Here is a 23,010-nt window from a genome sequence, read left to right as displayed (position 1 = left end):
ATATTTCTGAATAAGGTCATGGGAATTTGGAAAGAATGTGGAATTATGAAAGATTGGATGAAATCAAACTAAAAACAAGCAATGGAAAACTAAAAGTGGAAGCAAGCAAATTTTCATCACAGTAATTTTTGGTTGCGAAAAACCCACCACCAATTTAGACCAATGCCAATTTCTGAGTTATCGAATCATTCGAATCACGATCGGTTACAGATGTATTACACTAGTTTGTTAATCGGGGACACAAAATCACATATTAGTTAACTCTAGTCGCCTAGTAACAATTTTGGTTTTATTGCGGTTTTACACACTAATTACTGGTGTTTTAAGACCATGATAAAACCTAAATCGTGACTTGGGACATAAAACTCATCGAAACAACTCTGAAGCGGGGTGTCTTAGCCTACATACCGACGATCAATCCGATTCTACAGTTGTGATTCTTCCAAGCACAGGACATCAGCGTGCCGGTGGTATCGTTGAGAATGGCACAGATTTCGATTTGGACATCCTGCAGAGCGGTCGAATGATTTTGGGTTTTTTTTTTGTTTTCGTGCGTGCGACGACAAGACGAGATCAGGTCATTCGTGGATGGGAACAAGCCATGACCATGTATTATAAAGTCGACATGGGAGTATCGTGCAAGGTTATATTTATAGATTGAGTATCATCGAAAGTATAGAGAGAGAAAGAAAAAAAGAAAAGAAACAAGATTCGTAAATAAATCGTGCACTGACGGGCGATGCGCGCATGTTGAGCTGATTATGCTGATTCTTGGTGATAGGGAGCCACTAACAGCTAATTCTGTCTGCAATCTCGTTAGTTTCTTCTCGTCAGTTTTAGTTTGACATTGTTTGGTATTAAAATAATTATGCCCTTAATCCCCCTATGTATCGTGATCTAGAGTCAAATTGATAAATAAAACTAATTCGATTAGTTCGGCTATAAATTGGGACTCCCTTAAGGATGCTGAACGTTTGGTTAAGATCATAATTTTCAGATATTTGCTAGGCTAAAATGTCGAATGTTGATTTTAAACTGTTTTATTTTTCAAAAAAGTTACTTTGACATAAAAATATTCTTGTTTTTGAAGTTGCAGTGAGCACTGTCGAAGGAACAGTACTGAAGAATCCACTGGTGCAAAGCCTTCTTGCAAACTTCAAGTGTTTGATATGTTGTGTAGGTTCCTTGTGTGTTTTTATTTTTCACTATATTTCCTACCACCAGGTGTTTTTTGCGGATTTTCAAGTTATTTTTTTCCGATCAAGTTTTCCAATTGTATGATTTTGTTATCTTTTGCAAACTTACAGGACCTAGAGGATGGGGCAATTATATGTTATTCCTAAATCATGATGATGAACATGTGGTCATTAAGTAAAATGATCAATTCCGTCCCAAATCGTCATTTTCATTGTCAAATTCTTATTTGTATCATATGCGTAGTTTAAGGCTGTTTTATGACAAATCAATTAAAATCAGTAACCAGAAGGATGAAAAGGATAAAATCTAAAACCAAAAATCATAAATTCATGAATAAAAATAAATCAGTGCCCATAACGTGTTTAGAACGATTTTAGATAACAAAAAATGATATTTAGATCGAAAATAAAATTTGAGTCTTAGAGGGTTAAGTGGATAAACCAATATGAACGAAGTACTGATTTTGTAAAACAAAAATCTAAAGGGTAAGGTCAGAACGAAAAAAATTGAGTTTTACTATATTTCAACTCCTAGGATTAATACCTATAACAACATATTTCATTTTCCCCTGGTTTACAACAACAATTTTCAAGATTGTTAAATGGGTTTGAAAAAATATAATTTTGTAAAAATTAAATTCGAAAAGACCTTCCAGCTACTGCAGGTCGTAGAGGGAGATCCCCCAGTACCGGACACAAGTCATCAAATTCAAAATTCAAAAAATATTGGTTCCATGTGATCCTGTTACTCATTTATGATAAATATTATCATTGTTATAGCATACAAAAATAAATTTGGAAATGTAAATTTTAATTTTGATTCTAAATTTGGATGATGAAATCTATTACCAAATAGGGTCCTAAAGCCCTGTCCCAATTTAGTTCCAAACTCTTAAGTTTAGGCCAAAAACACATGTTTACTCAATTTTTTAATGTTTCTAGATTGCTTAAGTGCAAAACACCATTGTTTTAGGATTTTTTTTTAGATTTTGTCACAAAATTTTGGGTTAAACCTAAATTTTGGGTGTATTTTGTTTTCCGTGTTTCTTCGGAAATGTCAGATAGGATCAACCCCAGTGGTAAAACTAAAACCCCAGTTGTATTTTTGTCAACTAAGCGAACGTCAAACATGCTCAAAAGTGTCAAGGTTCATTTATGGTCCCAATTTTTAAATTAAAGTTTAAATATGATATGGCCGTGATTGAGCGGGAAAAATTGATAAAGTAGTTGCTCTTTCGTGTTATTAAATAAAAACATCTGGAAATGACTCGATTTCTATAAATTTGTATATCGGGATGTTTTTACGTCAGGAATAGCTCTTTTTTATTAGCTATCCTTTAAGGCAGCGTCCATTTATTACGTAACGCTAAAATTGGAAATTTTTGACCCCCTCCCCCCCCCCCCCTCCGTAACGCTTTTTGTATGAAAATTTTTAAATTTTTGTATGAGCCGTAACGCTAGAGCCTACTCCCCCCTCCCCCTAGAACGTTACGTAATTTGTGGATGCCGCCTAACTCGATTTGAGTCATTCGGATCGAACGTATTTATTTTTCTATTTCATTTCTACAATTTAATTCAGCCAGGAATAGTATTTCATAGCCAACTTAATGCATTTGCACCAGTTATAAGAACAATTTGAGTTTAACTTAGTTTGCAAGCTGTCCATCAAAAACCTCTTTCATATATGATGCCAAATTACACATATTACGATGTTGTTCCGAATGTTCAGTCTTTTTATTTTTACTGCATGGTTGATACCATGATTGACGGAATCCATGAAAAATTAATGTATTTTGAGACATTGGTGCAAAAATTTCAAAGATATCATATAGCAAATCAACCAGTCCGAAACTGGGGGACAGGACGTGCTTGACCCTAATTCTGATTTGTACAGATTTAGATTAAATATGATACAAAAACATTCATACTTTAAAATTATGATTATATTCGATCATGCTTGCGTGATCCAAACTATTTTGCTATATTAAAAAATATTAATTAGGTTCAAATTAAAGGCAATACGTCAAGTTCTTAACGATTTAAAAACTTTTCTACTTTTTTAAAAAGGCATGTATATGTCAAGGATGTCTTATTCTACATTACTCTCTATAAAAGCTTTCTTTTCTTCAAATACACAATATTGACTGGACCATGATCTCTCATTTTTTTACTTTGTTCGGTATTGGGTGCTATCCGGTACTGGGGGATCTTCTCCTGTCTTGTAGAGTACTAGTGAAAAGATAAAAAAAAAAAAAAAAAACCCTAAAACATTTATCAATTTGAAACATAGTCACGCGAATATTAACACTCAATGCTAAAATTACTGTATTTGGTCAACTGGTATCTAAGTGGCTGTAGTGCGCAAACGTCAAAAGTCAAGCGATGTGAGTGCCACGAGTGAGCTATCGTCCAACTACCAAATATAAAAGTTGAGCGCTGTTTGCTGTTCGGTGAGAATAATTCTTGCGTTACGTCTGTTTGTCTGTGCGCCTAGCCTCCCACTAGTGGATGCTAGTAATTGACACTAAATTAGAGTGGAATTGAAAGGTACGAAAATATCAAAATCTACTTTTCATTCTCTTCAACGATCATAGTTGCCAACAATCATTTAAATCGTTCATATTTTGTTAATGTGAAACAAAATAGAATTTTAAATAAATGAAAACCGAATTTAGGACTTTACCATTTAATTCCACTAGAGTTTGTATCCTTTGACAGATACGCGTATTTCGACTTCTGTAAGGCCGTCTTCAGTGTCATGTACTAGATTCGACTTCTGAAAACGGCCTTACAGTAGATGTCGGAATACGCGTATCTATCAAAGTATACAAATTCTAGTAGAATTGAATGTTATAGTACTATATTCGATTTTCATTTATTTAAAATTCTATTTTGTTGCATTCTTTTATTTATAACCATTCCACTGAACAGCTTAAAGATTTATTATAGAATCTTATTTATTAAAATTATAACATAATCAGTTATATTCTCTTATTAGTTAGGTAAAGTTGATGTTAGATATTTTTTTGTTATTTCGACTACTAACTGTACAGGTTAATATAATATGAATTTTAACTACAGTGTTTATGTACATTTGAATAGAGAAACCTTATTATTTTGTTATTATTTTGAGACATGGAACCTGTTGTCGGCTTTCACAAAACAAATATCAATTTATGTCGAAAAACGAAATGGATATCTATTTGAACGGCAAACATTAATCTTTGCTACTAGAAGCACTGCAACACTAGCTTAGCTAACAACAAACTCACTCAGATCGCCCAAAAGTCACAAATCTTTAGTTGTATTCTGTCAAACTAAACAGAACATTACATATTTTTTCTTTTCCACGAATAGGATTACGAAAACTATCCGCAATGAAATTTCATAGCGATAGTGTTTTCCGTTTCAGAAAATCTATAGTTGAAAAAGCAGTATTTTAGAGCACCATACATTTATTTTTTCGTCACACTACACGGTGTCAACATCTCGATAATTATCGAACTTCCATGTACCTTGCATATTTTTACGAAAACGTTCAGCATTCGGGCTAAGATTTGGTAATCTGATGCCGCTCATAGAAATATTCCATCGCTTCACAATTTTGTGCTACAAGTCGTGTAAGTTGTATAATATACTGTTTATATTGATGTTTGAATGAAGTTCAAACTACTATATAATAGTATTTTGATGATTCAATCCACTGAAAATGCAAAATAGGACTTTATCTTTTGAGAAACTTTGCTAGGTTTAAATATTTAAATTTTATCGAATTTTTGAACATGGTTGCATTTTTCATACAAAAATCGTCGTTTCTTTCATATGGCCAGAAACAATACTTTTTCCAAATCATCGAAAGTACCTTTTTAGCATTGAAAGAGTTACAAAGTTTAATGATTGTATACTCAGTGATCTCAAATGAACTAAATAGTGGTACTTTAGAGTTTGAGACAAAAACTTGTTGGACAGTGTAGTAATAGAAATTTAGACTCCATGCTCCATGTTTGGTTTACTGCGTATGAGGATAAATGAAATAATGATGTAATTGGTGACGGGTCGGTTGAATTATATTTAGAGATCTTAAAATTCCTTAGAAATTAATTATGTCTCGTCTAATTTACCGCATTTTATTCAGAATTTTAAGAGATTTGAAAATTTAATTTGGATTTTCTTTTATTTTTTGCGTATCATACGTTATAGTGAATGATCTTTAGAAAACCTAATTTTATTCCATTTTAGTTGCGATTTTTTGGAAAAAATAGCTTTTACAAGGTATTATTATTATTTATCTTTATTAGGGAGATTTTCAGCCCTTGTTTTACAAGGTAACTAGCTTCGTTCCAAATTAATTTAGAAGCTAAAAACTACGAACGGTGTCTAAGATTCATAATGTATATGTTCAGACACAAAAAGGCAACATTAGCAAAGATATTTCTATATCTATAACTGCAAATGATCTGAAAACAAAGAACACAAGAAGTAAAGGATAATGATTGATTTTTCCCGATATCGAAATGCGATTGGTATGAATGACTGCACAACCGCACAAATTTATGCTCCATCGATCATGTTGCCTTAATGATGTTGTAAGGTTCTCATCTCAAATTATAAGAATATTCTACTGATTAGCTATTGTAGTGTTCTTTTTCTTCTTCTTGGCATTACGCCCTCACGACCGAGCCTGCTTCTCAGCTGATACAGTACTTGTTCGATTCTAGTACGGTTTTATTTAGGCAAAACGAAACCGTTAGATTTTAGTAATTACTAGTGGTTCTGACAAACTTTGTCTTGCCATGAAGTAGGCTGTTCAAAAACGCCATGAAACGTCATACAAAATAACATACTCGATGTATACTCTGAGTTATTTATACACAAAAAAAGAACCAATATATCAGTTGATTCGCTCTCAGACCATTTCGTGACATACAAACATTATTCCTTTTATATTTATATAGAAACAGCTCTGTTCCACTTGCGTTCAGATTGAATACCCTTTCTAGTAGTGCATTTGGTCCCTTGGTACCAAAGTTTAACAGATTGAACTACACTTTTCACAGCTTTCTAGATTTTGCTCTTACATTTTGGGCAACTGCGTGTGACATGGAGGACTTTATTTCGTCTTTGATATATATCTATCTTCTTCTATGTAGGAGTTATTAATTTTCTATCCATGAAGAAGATAGAAGATTAAAAATTCCTACAATTTGAATCAAATTGGTGTTGAAGGATTTCCACTTCAATTTAATAAATTGTATTAGAAAAAAAGCACCAAAAAGGCCGTTCGATTTTGGCACGGTTCGTTTTTGGCAGTATGGAACTTTTGGCCCTGTTGCAAAATCAGACGAACATTGTTTTCAAAATTTTAATTCAAACAAACTAAGCTATCTCAATGAGTTACTGGAAAGATATTGAAAACTGCTTGAAGTATGTAATATGAAAAAACTTCATTTATTATATGAGTACCTTAATACCTCATTCCAATTAGAAGTTTACATGAATTAGGCCATCCCTCATCTTCAAATTTTCGAAAAGCTGAACATTGTAAATAGATCTTTTTGACTCAAAGCCAAACACGTTACTTCAGAGTGCGAAATAGTAAAAACATAAAACAAGTTTTTTTTTTTCGGATAAATAACGTATAGGGTAAGTGTTCCCTTAGTTGTGGGTGTTCCTATAGTTGCGGTAGTTCCGTTTTCACTGATTTCATTACATTAACCACATAACCGACATTGCCAATCGACGTATTTGCTTTTTGACACACGTAATAATTGAAAAGAGCGTTCGAATTGCTTCAAAACTGAGGAAATATCACTAAACTTGCTCAAACTTTTCTTACTTGTACCAATAGTTGCGGTAAAGTGTTCCTATAGTGGAGGATCCCATAAGAAAACAACGGATACCGCAACTATAGGAACACAAATTAAAAATATACCGCAACTAAAGGAACAGTGTACCAATAGTGGAGGTATTATTTTTCACTGACATGCCGTGGATTACTGCGATGAAATTATTTTTCTCAATAAGTCAATGATCGTTACTTCCCGTTACAACATTAACATGTACATTAATTGCGCGTCTTGAATGTAGGCGGTTATATGAAGTTCAATCGTGCTTAGTACCTCCACTATTGGTACATCTACCCTACATGTTGTATAAGAAGTCGAGGATTTTACGACAATAAGGAAAGAAAATTTAGGTTAGATTGTTTGAATTTTACATATTACTTTTAATATTATATTATTATTAAAACAATCAAAAACAAGCGCTTTGGATAATTGCATACGAATTAAAGGAGTAATGTTGTATTTACTAAAATATTTTTAGAAATAATGGTGTTAGCGCAATTTCGCAACACCTTTTTCCATAAAGAATACCAAAATGATCAATTCCTTATGTTTAGCATATCAGTATGAAAAATACTTGTTTTACATGCCTTCCATACTGCTTTGGCCTTTTGGTGGACTATTTTCCGTTGCGGGCTTCGATGCTCTTGACGTTTTTAATTTTGACTCAAAATTAACCTTTTGCAGTGTTAAATTAATTTAAATTCACAAGTTTTAAAGCAAAAGACGGACTAATACGAATGAGATAATATGTTTAGTATTTTACCTCTTTTTTGGGACTAGTTATTGAAAAGTATTTGGATTGTAGTGATACTATGATACTAAGCTAAGCAATTGAAGCTATATTAGAATATCATCATATCAATAACAAGATCATTGCTATTTGCAATTCCAGCTGTACCATTTCCATTCACAGAAATCGCTTAATCAAATTCCGCGATGAATCACTCTGATCTTCAATTGATTGCTTGTCGGTGACGAGCTCCATTGAACGTGTTACGTGAAATGGGTCATCCCTCGGTTGAGCAGGACATTCTGATGCGACAACCACTTAACCTACATGATTGTGCGCGGCCTGGCCAATGATCTGCATATATGTAGTAAAGTCACTCAATCACAACTGATAGTCTGCGGCTGTTTTCGGTCGGAAGTTCTGAAGGGCCATCTTGTGATCTCTTCCCAATTCAATTTTACAGTGTCGTAAATTAGATAGATGCTCGGGAATAATGGCAATTGAGACGCATAGCGAGTTCTACCACAAACGACCTTTGATTTGTTCAACAAGACGGAATTGAACCGGACTCTTCGTAACAGGCCTTCGCGTCTTACACATGCGCTCTGATGAATTTGAGTGGGTAGGTCATGCTAATGTGGAAATAGAATGCATTCTCATTCTGTATGCACTAGAATGGAAGGATGGCATTCCTAGCAGAATGTTGTGTAAAAAGACCTTCAATGGTGGCAAAGAAGATATGGTTTGGAATAGAAAAGGTTGACATACTAGCTGAAATTATACCATTTGAAAAGAAGGAATGTAAATCAAAACCATAAAATTATAAAATCATATATTATACTGATGAAGATAATAGTGTTCGCAAATGAAGGAGTACTACGATTGGGATGTAGAATTTGGAATTTGCGACGGTCGGTCACATTCAATCGATTTTTATTGAGCGGAGACTATCGTGGCTCTTCAATCTCTTACTGTAGATCGTATAAGTATTACTACACGCACACTCAATATCAGAGAAATCGACCAAAGGTGCCGACTATCAACCGGAGGAGACATTCTCCGCACCGAGGAAAGGCTTACCAATTATCACTCCCATTCTACAATTGCGATTGCTATGCGCACACGACATTAGCGTTCCGGTCGAGTCGTTCAAGATTGCCATCACAAATAGCGTTACGTCCTGGACGCGGTTTGCAAAGCCAAGACCAAGACGGTCCCCGGTTGTCGTAAAATATTGCAGAATACGTAGGTGGGGGTTGGACGTCAGTGTGTAAATAAGTTGTTTTATATGAACCACGCGAATCAATTCAGTTCGGGGTAATTTACAGGCGTCCGCGTTGATGAGTTGATGGATTTTTATGATTTTGATTGCATTGTTTCCGATTGTTGCCAATTTGATGATAGCACGAGGGAAAAAAAGATGGAAAGAGAAAATTTTGACTTATGATCTGATAAATTGTTCCGAATACTGAGGTTCGTAATTATGTAAGTCGTTCAGCTCTATTTGTGGCATTTGATCAGCGCAGCATTTCTTTTTTTGAATTGTCACAATAAAGGGGTTTTCATCGGGAAGGAACATATTTTAACTTACCCCTCTTCTGGCGATGGCATCTTTTAATAGCTGGACAACGTCTTCTCCGACAACGCCGGAACAGTTGAAACCTTTGGTCCACCGTGCCAGAATACCTTTGGTCAGCCCGAGCTGTGTTAGCGGGAATGAGAATGTGAAGCCTAGAGGTAGTTTTTCTTCGTAGACAGAATGTTCCTGCGGAGAAGAAAGGAAGAAAATTGTGATTTTTTTTTGAAACGTCGCATTTCAACATCTAAATAATGGCTGGCGAAAAAAAAAGATCTATATAGATACACTACCCATCAAAAGTATGGAATCGCATCACCTAGTATTGCAACACCCCAGTTGAATATTGCAACCACCCCAAAAGCTTAGCATCACCTAAACTATAATATTTGTGATGTAATATTGTGATTTGCTTTGATAGATGGATTATTGGGGAAGTTGTGTATCGCACTTCGAAGGTCACCAAACAGTGGTTCCAAATATTTTTCCATTCAAATGGATGGATCCATACCCAAAGTCCTTCACTTGTACCTTTACGTGATAAATTACGTACCTTTCTATCCAAATGCGGATTATCAGTTGACTGCATTATTACTACAATAAATTATAGTCGAACAAGCCTATTATAAGTGACAGAAATACTTTCACAAATGATTTACAATTTTTTGTGTGTAACTAGTGAAACGAACAGACTAGCAACCCTGCTGAAATCACATAGTTTTGTTGAAACGTAAACAATTTTCATTTGCGCGAAATCTAATCACTGCCTATTGACGGTTTAACGATAAACTTGCGACGATCGACGCGCCACCAACGGAGGTTATTAGAACTAACTTGGAGGTGATGATTTGGAGGTTATTTGGCAATTTGGAGGTTAAAATCCCCTCCAAACACTAGCAATTTTGCGGTGGGTTGTTGACGTTTGATGACGAATTCTTTCGTGCCAACGAAAAAAAAAAACAATACTTTTGATGCTTCCGCAATTATGAAGTGCGGGGTCCAGTAAGGTGGGAACTGCGCAATATATCGGAATCCTTACTTTCTACAAAGCTGTGGTCTTCAGCAAAGTTGTTCAGCAGCCTCATGGCGTTCATCAGGTTGGCTTTAGGACATTTCGTCGAATGACATTTGGTCGAATGACGTTTGGTCGAATGACATTTGGTCAAAAGTACATGTGGTCGAAAGGACATTTAGTCGAATAGACATTTAGTCGAATTGCTCTGGAACGTTTATTTTGGTCGAATGACGTTTAGTTGAACGGAAATTTAGCTGAAAGCTTTTTTTCAAATGGTTTATTGAAAGATAATTATTATTATTAAATTATAAAGTATTTGAGATATTCAAATGAAGCTTTGCAATATTTGAGGGAGCGATTACATATATACATATGGTACTATCCCGAAGTCACCAAAAACCAACTAAAATACATTTTATTTACATGCTTACTAGCGCCACATAGCAGCAAAATTGCTAACAAAACAGTGCTGCCTCAATTTTCATTCAAGATTCTGCACAACTTTGCTAAAGACATGACGTTTCTAGGTGAGGATCATGAGCTAGAATCTACTGGAATATGACCAAACCTACATGCACGTTAGCGCCACGTAGCTACACCACTGGTCCATCACCCGAAAGGCTTTGGGGTTTTTCATATTTCGACATGTAGAATCTAACAAAAATAGTCCGGTTGAAAACCCCGTGTAACACCATCGTGACATTCCCTTGTTAGAAACATATGCTGTATTTTCGTGTTATATTGATGCTACGAGGCTAGCCTCAAACGGCCGGTCGTTTGCTCTGCTGGTTCAAAAAGTCCGCTTAATTTAAATTCCGCCTTTTGTGTTTCTGTCTAACGTAGGACACCCGTTCTATGGGCTACATGGCGTTTGAACCATTTTTAATCTGAACGATGTGCAAATTAACGGGGTACAAATTAAAAAGTGTTCAGTTTAAATGTGGTCAAACCAACGGTGGTACTCAGTAATGCCATTCCCGCTCAAATTTAACCAAAGGTACCCCCAATGTTTATGAGAGATTCCTTTAAAACATTCCGGAGAATGTTGTCTTCTTTATATACGTCGTCCAACTTAACCGCTTGAGAAAATTAATCAATTTCAATGATCTTAAATTCAGAATGAATATAATTTTTATAATTCTTTTTTAAATTTTTATTTTCCTATTACTGGCTTTGTTCTGGATTGTTTCCGATTGAGCCTCTAGTTCTAAGCTGTCTTAAGTTATAAAGTTTTTGGAAAAGATGTATAGGTTTTGCGCTCTTTCGAGATGCGTGTTTTGAATGACAATCACTCGAAAAGACTTGTTTTTCTTTATATTTAATTCGGAAATTTCGTTCTCCTCGGGCAACGGTGAAATTTTTAACAAAAATCAATATATGCACAAAAAAGTACATCAAAATGAATGCAAATCATTAAGAGCACTAATCTAAAGAACCGATCGTCGTTTTGAGCTGAAAACTTAATCGATTGATCATCACCAGCGAGTGACCAATCAATCATGTTTTCAATTTGAATGATGGAAATGTTCGCATAACGAAGCACCTCACGAGTGTAACCCAATAAAAAAACAAACATGACAGACTCGTGAACAGACTTTGTGTGAATAAATTCGCACCTACTCGGGAGAACTTATCAGAGGAAATATTAAATAGTTCGTGAACATTTTATTCACGAGTAGACAAACAAGGTATGATTTATTGTGGTTTTAACAGACATATCAATTGTATATCCATTTAATCGACAGTTTGTAGTTAAAAACCCTTGAAAACCATAAATCTCGGAGGAGAAATAGCTTTTTTTCAAAGGCGCAATTGACTGTGAGCTTCGAACACGTTCACGTGACTCGTAACTTCCTTTACACGCGGGCGAGATTCTTATTGTATCATCAGAACGTATTTATTTAGACAAAAAACCCAAATTTTGAAAATCGACCAAAAGTTGTTGTTAGAAAAACTTTTTTATCCAAAATTTCTTTATAGTGGAACTATGTCCCAAACATCTGTTAACTATCAAGATTCTTTGGTGAAAATTTAAAAAATATAAAAAGGGGGTTTTTGCGTTATTTAAAATTTAAGTTTTATTTTGAATTTTCCATGAAAAAAACAAAATATTTTTTCAATGTATATTTTTTTCTTGTAGGCCAAACGGTTCACTACAACTTCTTCATAGAACTTTTTTTTCTAAAATCTACAGTTTCGGAGTTAGAATTTTTCGAAATAGTTGCATGTAAAAATTTATAGGCCATTTTCATATGTTATTCTCGAGTCAAAATGATCGATTTTTCTATGGAAAACACTTATTGTATCATACCAAAAACATATGCAAAATTTACTGCAAATCGATGATGGTCGAGTTCTGTGACTGATCGATTTGACATGGAATTCGTCATACGCTACACCGTTGAAGTACTTTTACTTATTTTTAAAGAATTTTTGGTAGTGACTTTGGTCAAACCGTTATTAATTTTTAGTAAATACTGAAAAATATACATTGAAATTTAAGTTTTGTCTGCGAAAATCTCATTTCAATTGTTCCATAAATGACTCAAATCTAACATTCCAAAGTTGACTATTTGGAGCGAAAAAAAAAACAAAAAGTTGCAAAAGTATTGTCCGAAAATTTATTGTAGACAAACGTTTGAAAACTTTCTAGGTGATGAAAAGTAAAAACGGAGGAACGGTGTTCATTACAACTCATACATAAATCACAAAAAAATGGTTTTTATGCAAATATTGTAGCATATCACCTACCTTCATAAAATTAGCTAAACATTCCGCAATGTGGTCAAACAGTTGCGTCCCACTGCCAAGCATAATACTCTGTGGAATGGCGTAGATTTTCGACAACATCTCGAAGTCGTTTTCATCCTTGAGGTGAATCAACAGCACCCGGAAGTTGGTACCGCCCAGATCGAGCGCTAGGAATTTTCCCTTTTCTGCGGGTGAGAGAGAGTAAAACTTCTGTTAGAAAAATCGATTCAAAGCATTGTGTATATCATCAGCTGGTGTTACCTTTTCCATTTGGCAGATCTTGTACGTAGGTGATGAAACATTTGATGTCTGCTTCGGGCTGTGTGGCTTTTCCTAGACCTCGGTTGATTTCCTTCAGCAACCGCCGCATGATCTCCTCGATCTGTTTGTCTGACAGTATCAGTTCCTGACATTGTTCGCGGATCTGTAACAGAAGATGGGAATAGAACATTTTGATTAGCTTGGTTGTTTCAAAATTATCGTTATCATATCCTAACCGAAATGGTAAAATAGGAACACATAGATCAAAATAATGCTTGAATACAACTGTCATTAAATAATACTTAAAACATTCCTACTTTTCCACTAAAAATCCTTTGTCCTATTGTGTTCATCTTTTGATCCACGTCTTTCGAGCAATAAAGATCTACGAATAGCAAAATCGTTTTCGAGGTCATAGAATGTGAAAGGAAAGTTATGTATTTTTAGATTGAGTTGCTCAAAAGCGGAATGTACGGTAATCGCCTAACGCATATGATTTGGGATCCGAAGTACGTTTTTTTATTTGTATTTCATATGTACCAAAAACAGAATCGTTCACACACATGTTTTTGCGCTGGTATTTACAAACACCGTCTGGAGGTTGTTTTTGATGACTTTCTGTTTTGCTCGCTGTGTTGATAAGCCCCGTTCGGTTTTTCGCGGAACAATTAATTTGCATTTGGTGCACATTTGCGACGCGGTCCAAAGTACAAGTTTACTGTTACCCTTGCGGAAACTCATAATATGGGTGTCGTTTGCTACACCATTCATAATTACCGCTTACACATGAGTAGCTCAGCGTGAAGCCATTGCGACAGAATCATGTTGTCACTGTTGACCCTCTCTTTGGTTCAACTGATAATTCATGCGGTTTGGTTGACGCTTCAATTTGTTGGGATTACGGGGACCAACTGATTGAAGAGTACCGTAATTCGGAGGCGAATTAATCACTAGGACGAAGTTGGCTGGTTCGGAACCGGATCACAATTCGGTGTCGAATAATGATTTTGAACTGTTTTCTTTTCCAAAAAAGTTTGTTTTTCATAACCAATACTATTGACAAAGTCAGTACTGAACAATACGCAGATGTTAAGCCTACATGCAAGTTGTGGGTATTTAACATATTGTGTTAGCTTAAGGTGAAGATGAATCGAAGCCAAACCTCAAATTTTCAAGAGCACGAATCTCACTTGCTCGTGACCAATTGATTAAGTTTTCAGCTTAGAAGGATGTTGGTTCTCCAGATTCGTGCTCATGAAAATTTGAAGTTTGGCTTCGATTCATCTTCACCTTATGTTAAGCTTACTTAACTCGTCTTTGAAAATATACAGACTTAGATATTTTTTTGTTTTTCGATCATGTATTGCATGGTACAATTCACTTGTTCACGGCATCTTTTTCAGATTCTTTGGACCCAAATTTAGTGGATAAGGTAATGTTTTAGTCCTAACCATATTTTGTTATAAAGTGTTAATTTCAATTTTTTATTTTTTCGATTTATAATCAATTTTCTAAAGTTGTTTTATCAAAAATCATAGAAAGGTGAAGTACTGATTTTGTCTAAATTAGTTTGACAATATTAGTGAAGAACTAGCCATTCTGTGTAAAAAATCACAATAATAAAAATAAAAATAAAGTTTGACATTATCTGGAATCTAGTGGATAATTTAACAGAAAGTTTTGGAAAAAATAATCAATTTATCCTCGGATTACGGTACTTCCAGTTCAGACAGATGATGCAGGTCGTGCCCCAGCCATACGGAAGGTCAAGACGTAGTATTCAAGGCTGGGCTGATTAGTTGCATATTAGCACATATTTTCTAGATGATTTCGATGGCAGCGACTGATAAGCACGTTTATTTGTTTGGGCGGGCTGTCGGACGGACGAATCGTCCCGATTATTGGCGTCGGGCGTTGTTTTGACAGGTTGGCACCCGTCGACGCCCAACAACCCAAACGTGCTTCGACTGATTGCGCTGCTGATGTTTTGACGCGCATTTCGATAAACGGGCAAAGTGTGCCCGTTCCTTCTTTTATCAATGGGGCTGGTATCGGTTTTGCAATCTCGCCTCGCCCATTTAAGTGATTAACACGCCACTGGCAATTTGTTACTGTTGTGACGTATTTCAATCAATCTGCTTGAAACTAGTAATTTCACTTTGACTTCATTAGCACTATTGAATTACGTTCAAAGTATATCCTTTAGACTGAATTGTAATCTAGGTGCAACTTCTTCGATATCTACTTGGCATCACTTTGTAGCTTGAACAGAGAGTTTTTTTTTGCTAAAAATCTCAAGTCTCCTCAACAGTTCTCGTGCATCTTCTGTAATTTATCAAAAATCCCTTATTTTATGAATCTCTTCGATAATCTTCGATGTTCTTCTCAGGGTTGGTAGCGAGTATTTTTTTAGTGATTTGGTTCCTTTTTTGACCATAACACTAAAAAACAAGTAAACATGCAGGAACAAGTAAATGAAATCACATACAAAAAAGTTGTCGCTTAAGTCACTATATATGTGATCTCATGAAAAAAAGAATGTCAGAATTACCTTTATAAACTCAAACAACATACTGTTTTTCAGATTTTTGTTAATTAAAATAAGGACTGTTCATTTAAGAAAGAGGACACCTAAATATTAACATTTTGGTGCAAAAATTCCATAAAAACAAATAGTTTTTTTTATTCCAGTGTGTACTCAAGTGTTTATTTTTACAGCAGACAAAAGTTGACATCAAAACAATTATAAATTCAAAGCGATGGGTCGGATTGACATGGCGACACGCATTTTTTTTCTGCACAAATGATGTTTAGAAAAACTATCGTTCCGAGATTTGGCTAAAATCGAGAAGTGTCCAAATTGATTTTTTCCAACACTGTGGTGGAAACAGATATTCCTGACGACGTACGATATATCCGAACAATTTTTTTTTGGGAAAAATGATTTGGTATGGCAAGCAATTTGCTCCGGCGGTATGAAAATACTACATATTTCACGACGGGTTCAAACAACGGCGAAAATTACAGAACTGAATGCATTTAAAAACGGCTTCTGCCCATCTACCGAAAGCATACCATGCCTCCATTGTTTTTGCCAGACCTATCATCGGCTCACTATGCTTCAGCTACTTTGGAGATGCTCAAGAAGGAAAAAGTCGAATGTGTATAAAAATGACCGAATCCATCAAATTGTCCAGAAATACGCCATATTGAAACATATTGGGTAGTAATCAAACGGCATCCATCGATTTTTTCAAGAAAATGTGGACAGCAGCACAACGAAAAGTTACGGAAAAAGTTGTACAGAACTTTATGGGAGGTATCAAGAGAAAAGTAAGAGAACTCTCCAGGAATGCTCAATAAATGTTCAAATTTATGTGAATTTGGTCGAAATTACGTTGATTTCGATGTATTTTAGGTGAACTCATGAATTTGTTCGAAAATAAACAGTTTTCTGTAAAAAACACATGTCCACTTTCTTAAATGAACAGGCTTTACAAGCATTATGATCTAGATACCTGTCAAAGTAGGAATGGAGGTTTTGCGAACTTTCTGGAAAAATCCAGTTAAATATCATACAAAAACATTTGTCGTTTGTTTGACTGAACATTCTTGCTGATGTATTATTTTGATGAAATTTATCCAAAAACCAAGACGAGTTTCTGACGGAAATGTTGGATGAGGCTTTTTTTTATAGGCGCTCCGTGCTCGTGGCCACTACTGTGCCGGACTCACTTGATCTGTAGCTTCTTTATCGATACAGATCTATTTTCAACTTATCTATATTTACATCTAGTTTCACTCTCTACTACTCTTTTACTCTCACACCGAGCAGGTAGGAGAGAGCTCTGCTATTAGTGAGGCTAGCTGCCTGCGAAGAGGGTCAGTTTGTCTCAGTCACCATCTGATACTGACGGAGGATGGATGTGCTCCCCAAAGCACGGTTTTGTGGAGGGGCTGGGAATCGAACCTATGACCTTCCGCTTATGAAGCGAAAGCGTAACCTCAAGGCTACAGACCCCCCTATGTTGGATGAGGCTTGTTGGTAGGTTTTGTAAAGTAATCGTTGCTTATCATGCAGAAGGAAGCTAAGGAAGACTTGACACATACCATATTTATAAACGTCCACATAAAAATGTTCAAAATATATTCAAATTTTACCAAGATTGGATGTGTACACTCATTTCCGGCCTAGAATCCGGATTGGCCACCGGTATCCAATTCTTTGTTGATGCATTCGGATGCATTTTTTAAGCTGTTAAAAGTTTGGAGAATTGGTCTATTGAGTCAAAAAATATGAGCAAAAGAGTGCAACAAAGTCGTCCTGTCAAGGGTTAACTTTTTTCCGGAAATAATGTAATTTTGCCATTTTTTATTTATTCGAACTTTTGCCAACCTTACCCCTGTGCTTACTCTATCACGGATCCCCGACAGATAGTTTTTGGTGTTATTGCGTAATTTAAATATGGGCTATATTGAAATTTTCAGTCAAAAAACTTTAAATCAAGATTTATCGATATTCCTGCTATTGATTTTTTTTTCAATTGACCCAGAGATGCAGAATGACCTCAGGGGTCAAGCCCTTAACTCAGTTTTGATGGGCATTTTTTTTTTCATAATAACGGTCTTACGGAGCACCTTGTCTATCAGTATGTGATGTGGATTGATTAATTAAGTTCTATACCACAGATAAAAAGACGCAACACTTAGAACAAATCGCGTCACAATCATAGTCGAGAGAACATGTACGCCTAATGCTAAATTGGTGTATTTGGCCGATGGGCCAACAGATGGCGTTAGTGTGTTAAGACTCAAGAATCCATCATTCAATCAACAGAAATCATCAAAAATAAAAAACCAGTTTTTTCGCTCACATTTAAAGCAAATAAATCAATCTATCATCACATTATAGATAGTCAGTGCAATGCAATGAGAGATTTTCACAAACATTGCTTTAATTTTGAGCAAAAAAAATGGTTTTGAAAGTTTGTATAACGATGATGGTTATTTTCCTCTTAACGTCAAACACAAACAAAAACGACGCGAGCGCTGCGGTGAGTCTATTGACCACCTACCATATATTTGAATCTACCGTTAAAAAGTCGATGGACAATGATGAGAGTGTGACGTCTGTTTGTCTGTGTCTATACATTCAACAAGTTTCATTTAAATCCGTAATGTTCCTTCTAATATTATTTGACGCAAAATGCATTTATGATCAAACTTTTTTTTTGCAGAAAGTAGAAAATATTACAGAACATTAGTTTTAACGAATACAAATTGTACTTTTATACAAATTTGAAATGCAAAATATTATAATATTATTTCGAAAAGATCTTTTTAAAGTTTCTAAACTTAATTATGAATACGTTACTGAAAGCCACATTCTATAACTTAAAAAAATGGCCTTCAAATATTTTGTGTCATCTTTCGATTCGAATATCTGACTCAAGCTATTATATAGCTCTTGTTATAGGATTAGAATCCAGAAGATCTGTCGAATAATAAGTCGTACTCGAATCAATACCCAAGCAATCCGTTCAAGTAAACTTATAACAAAACGTCGAAACACGCTGCCTCGAAAGAAGAAAAGTTCGAAGAGGAAAAACCAGGTACACAAATTCGAAACTCAGTGTTTAAAAAGGGTGGAAAGCAAATAATTTTCGATCTTATGACTTATCTTTCGAAATTTTTTGCTTCATAACTTTTGTCCATAAACCCATTAAACAACCTAGTATGATTCTTATGAAAGGCACATTTCTTTAAAAGAAATAAGATACAGTAATGACCCGATTTTGTCAGCCCCCGATTCTGTCTACCCCCGATTTTAGCATCCTTTTTTTCCCGATTTTGTCAGCCTGTAATTGATATTTACTTTAATCAGAGTAAGCACGTCTATACTGGCAATATTGGGTGCAAAAAGTAAATCATGACCTTGGCCACGTCTATACAATCATCTAAAGACCAAAATTTTGAAATTTTTAATGATTATCCAAGAAACTGATCAATGTTTCCTGGGGTTACGTTACATAGAGAATGGAAGGAAAACACAATGTTTATATTAACAAAATCATAAAACTAAGTCCTTAAGTTAAAATGAAACTTGAAACCTGTCGAAATTTGTAGTCCCGATTTTAGCTCTTTCTCGATTTTGTCAACCCTAAATGCAGCATGGGGCATTACTGTATTAACAGAATCAAATAATAAATCTCACGATTTAAATAGATACAACCTCCGTTTGGCATTAATTCTGTCGCACCAATTGCGTATGCTCTGAAATCGCATCAGTCCGAAAGCAACACCCATAAAGCCATCTAACTACAATACAGTAATCAGTTGTAGTTTTGCAGGGCTTCATTTGTTATCTGAGGAAAGGACAGTTACCATTCCATGGCTATGCTTTCCTAAAATAAGTTATGCTTCATTGATGCGAATGGAAAAATAAAATCGATTGATCATCTTCATCCGGTTTTGTACGAATCATTCGTGATTGGGTAACGACATGTGCCATGTACTTCAGACTTTCATTGCTTCTCAGCTTAGTGTTCAATTGACGAACCGGGAATCGAAACAAGACACCTTCAGAAAGGCTTTGCTTAACACTTGGCTTAGAAAGGCTCCTACTTCAGATGCTATCAGAAATTAGCTTAAAGATAAAGTTGACAAACTCGATCACTACCGGAACCAAGTCGATACTCCCCACCGCAAACTTGATTATTTTCGATTCTCTGAAATGCTGCCGCAAGCCATTCAACTTTTGGCCTTCGGCTACCGGCGATGTGGCCTTCGTCGATTATAGTCGTCTGATCAACCGCACAACCAAATTTGAAAAGTAAAAAAGCGAAAAAAAACGGAAGGAAGGCGTGTTTGCAATCACGTGCCTCGAGCGGTTGGCGTTCTGCTTGCTTGTTTGTTTGGCGTTGACTCGCGACCATTTTTTTTGGCAATCACAAACCCCTTCGATTCGGACGTAGGGTGGATGCACCGGTATTCGCCATCCCGGATTATGTACCGTTTTACGATCCCGAAGTGCATAAATCGATTAGTGTTCATTATATCATTTCAAAATAATGCAACAATATCGTTATCCTTAGGAACCTAACATTTTAGATCTTCCTTAATCAATGTAGGTATTGAATTCAAGAACAGAAATTGAAAACAGGTGATCCAGTATTCGTAATCTCAAATACAAAAACAAGGTTTTTGATCAGCTCTTATAATTTTCGGGCTAAACATGGATTGAAAGCTTTCGTTTAACATATTGACAACATTCAAAAGTTTTATGATTGATTTATAAAAAAATAATTATTCTATGGGTGACTAAAACTGCTGCACCTACCCTAAATAGTTGGTGGACGAGAAGAAAAACCACCACCAGTGGCAGCGTGTTAGCAGCGGGTGATTGCAGTTACTAATTAGATTATTTTTGGCGACACCGACGTCGGTGCAATTAAGTCATGTGCGACATACTACTGCTGAAGGTTTCTATAGCGCCGCTCGAAAAATTACACTGTGCATTGCACTTTGGCCAGAGCGTTCAATTCAAGTTCAATGTTAGCAAAGGGAGACGAACTGAACTGTCCATAATCGCACAACATAGTCCCATGTTTGCTGGATTTCCTATTCACTTTTGGCAATTATGAGTTTATGGACAGTAAAAACTCAATTGAGATTCGAAAACTGTGATCAACTTTTTAACAAATTATTACAAATGTGCAAATGCAAATATTATAAGAGCATTACAACAAACAACTACATCACTAATGCTATACAACTAGCATTATCATCAATTTAGGCGTTTAACGCAGTGTTCTTTGAATTTAATTACTTATTCAAATTGTTTTAAAACTAACAATAATTGCATTGACAAGTGATCAATTTCACCCCGAAATGGAACCCCCGATATTTTTTTATTTTAGAGATGATTTTTAGTACTAAAATTACATTTGTTAGAAATTTTCAGGCATGAGTTTCATCATCGTCCTAGTTTTCCTCAATCAGTTGATTGGCATTGGAAAACAGACAAAAAATCATAAAAAAAAGATTGATTTCACCCGGAATTACGGTGTTTAAGAGCAAACCTTGCCTCCAGAGATTCCTCCATCCATTGTCCTAGTGATTCCTCTTCCAGCGATTTCCCAAGTACAATGCTTCAAAAAACTTCTACAATATGCCGCAAGAAATCCCTCAGTAGTTTTAAGCTGAAGTCTGCAGTAATTTCCCAAAAAAATGATCCCAAATTTTTCCAAAATTCCTCCAAGTATTTCCATTGATTTTTGAAGCTCCACCCCCTCCCCCTAGAACCATCTAGCAATCAACCCCCCTTCCCCGGAATTTTGGATAATAATATGTATATAAAACAAAAAAATCTGCCTAACTGATGAAAAATTACATGACTCTTATCCTGAAATAATATTGAAGGGTGCCTTCAGAACTTTTGCTAAGAATATTTTGAAAATTAGTCAAATTATATTGTCAGATTTGTTCATACATTTAATGTGAACTCGTCTTGAAGGAAAACCATTCCTTATATGTCTGATTTTTATCCATATATTCAAATAAGATTCAATTAAGAACATCAACCTTTCAAAAGTTCAAAAATTTTACTTGTAGTTCCTCCAAAAAAAATGTGATTCTGTCATATCTTATACTGTGATATTTGACTGAAAGTTCTACTGGAAATTCTTCTGTGAACTCCTTCAAAAAGTTTCCCAAAAATTATTTCAAATTCTTTCGCGAAGTTGATTAAATACTAAGTACTGCGTCAATTCCCCGAAATATCATAGAATTATATACGAAAGTGCGGAGAATCATTTAGCAAAATAACCGAAAAGGGGAAGGGATTTAATGACACATTCATAGAGAAATTTGTAAGGATCTTCTCTAAAATATTTCTTTACAAATAGTTTTATCAATTATTGTCAGAATCCATCTTTGGCATTGTTCATAGAAAACCGCCAATACTTTAGCGTAAAACTTCCACAGTTCAACCAAAATAATTAAAACATGTCCGTCCAAAAAAGTTTGTTTGAAATTCCTGCAAGTAGGAAAAAAATGGTTTCAACATCAATCTGTTCGCTATAGTATCATGAAATGTTAGATACAAATATCTCCAGTAAAAATTCCTTCCGTTTCAACGCCTATCAACTGTCATTTATAAAATAGCAAGAAAAAGAACAAGAATTTTTGTAATGAGTTCCATAGAAATTACTTAAACTTTTCTGTGATGTATATCGTCAGAAATTCCGTCAAAAAGTTTCAGAAATTCCACGAGGTATTCTTGAAGTTTCCGTCACGGATTCAGTACATTTTCCGATTTCTATTGAAGTTAGTTTAGGAATCTGATATAAATTGTATATGAAGTGATTCATAGAGTAATTTGTAAAAAAAAAGTTATAAATAGTATTGAGGTTTGAAGTAAAAAAAGTAAAAATATATTGAGGTTTTCCTGGAGTAGCTTTCGAATCAAAATCTGGAGAGTGATAGATTTCTAGATGCTATTTTTGCAAGAATTCCGGTATTAACATTCGGATGGATTCATGGAGTAATTTATAGAACCTAAAAGATACCTGATAAAACTTCTCGATATTTTTTTTTTAAGTTCAAGAATAAATTGCAAATCCGTTGATTTTTTT

The 23,010-nt window shown here is 35.1% G+C and overlaps 1 protein-coding gene across 6 annotated transcripts in view; it reads right to left on the bottom strand.

The window, feature by feature from the left end:
• Positions 1–23,010, bottom strand: part of LOC5571932 (hexokinase type 2) — a 97,258-nt gene that overhangs the window by 12,973 nt on the left and 61,275 nt on the right. For 3 of the 6 annotated variants that reach the window (XM_021851194.1, XM_021851191.1, XM_021851193.1), the window contains exons 2-6: positions 13,376–13,538; positions 13,115–13,299; positions 9,364–9,537; positions 8,541–8,543; positions 409–508 (exon numbers count right to left, since the gene is read on the bottom strand). In XM_021851194.1, coding sequence (XP_021706886.1) covers positions 409–508; positions 8,541–8,543; positions 9,364–9,537; positions 13,115–13,299; positions 13,376–13,538 — 625 coding nt within the window. Of the gene's footprint in view, positions 1–408; positions 509–8,540; positions 8,544–8,852; positions 8,953–9,363; positions 9,538–13,114; positions 13,300–13,375; positions 13,539–23,010 lie in introns of all 6 variants that reach the window. The other 3 variants (XM_011494856.2, XM_001659981.2, XM_021851192.1) reach the window with 2 other exon arrangements.

Source organism: Aedes aegypti, chromosome 3 (genome assembly GCF_002204515.2).
Source record: "Aedes aegypti strain LVP_AGWG chromosome 3, AaegL5.0 Primary Assembly, whole genome shotgun sequence".
Classification (NCBI taxonomy): domain Eukaryota; kingdom Metazoa; phylum Arthropoda; class Insecta; order Diptera; family Culicidae; genus Aedes; species Aedes aegypti.
Note: the sequence above shows the minus strand (reverse complement) of the source record. Positions and strands in the feature narration are given on the sequence as shown.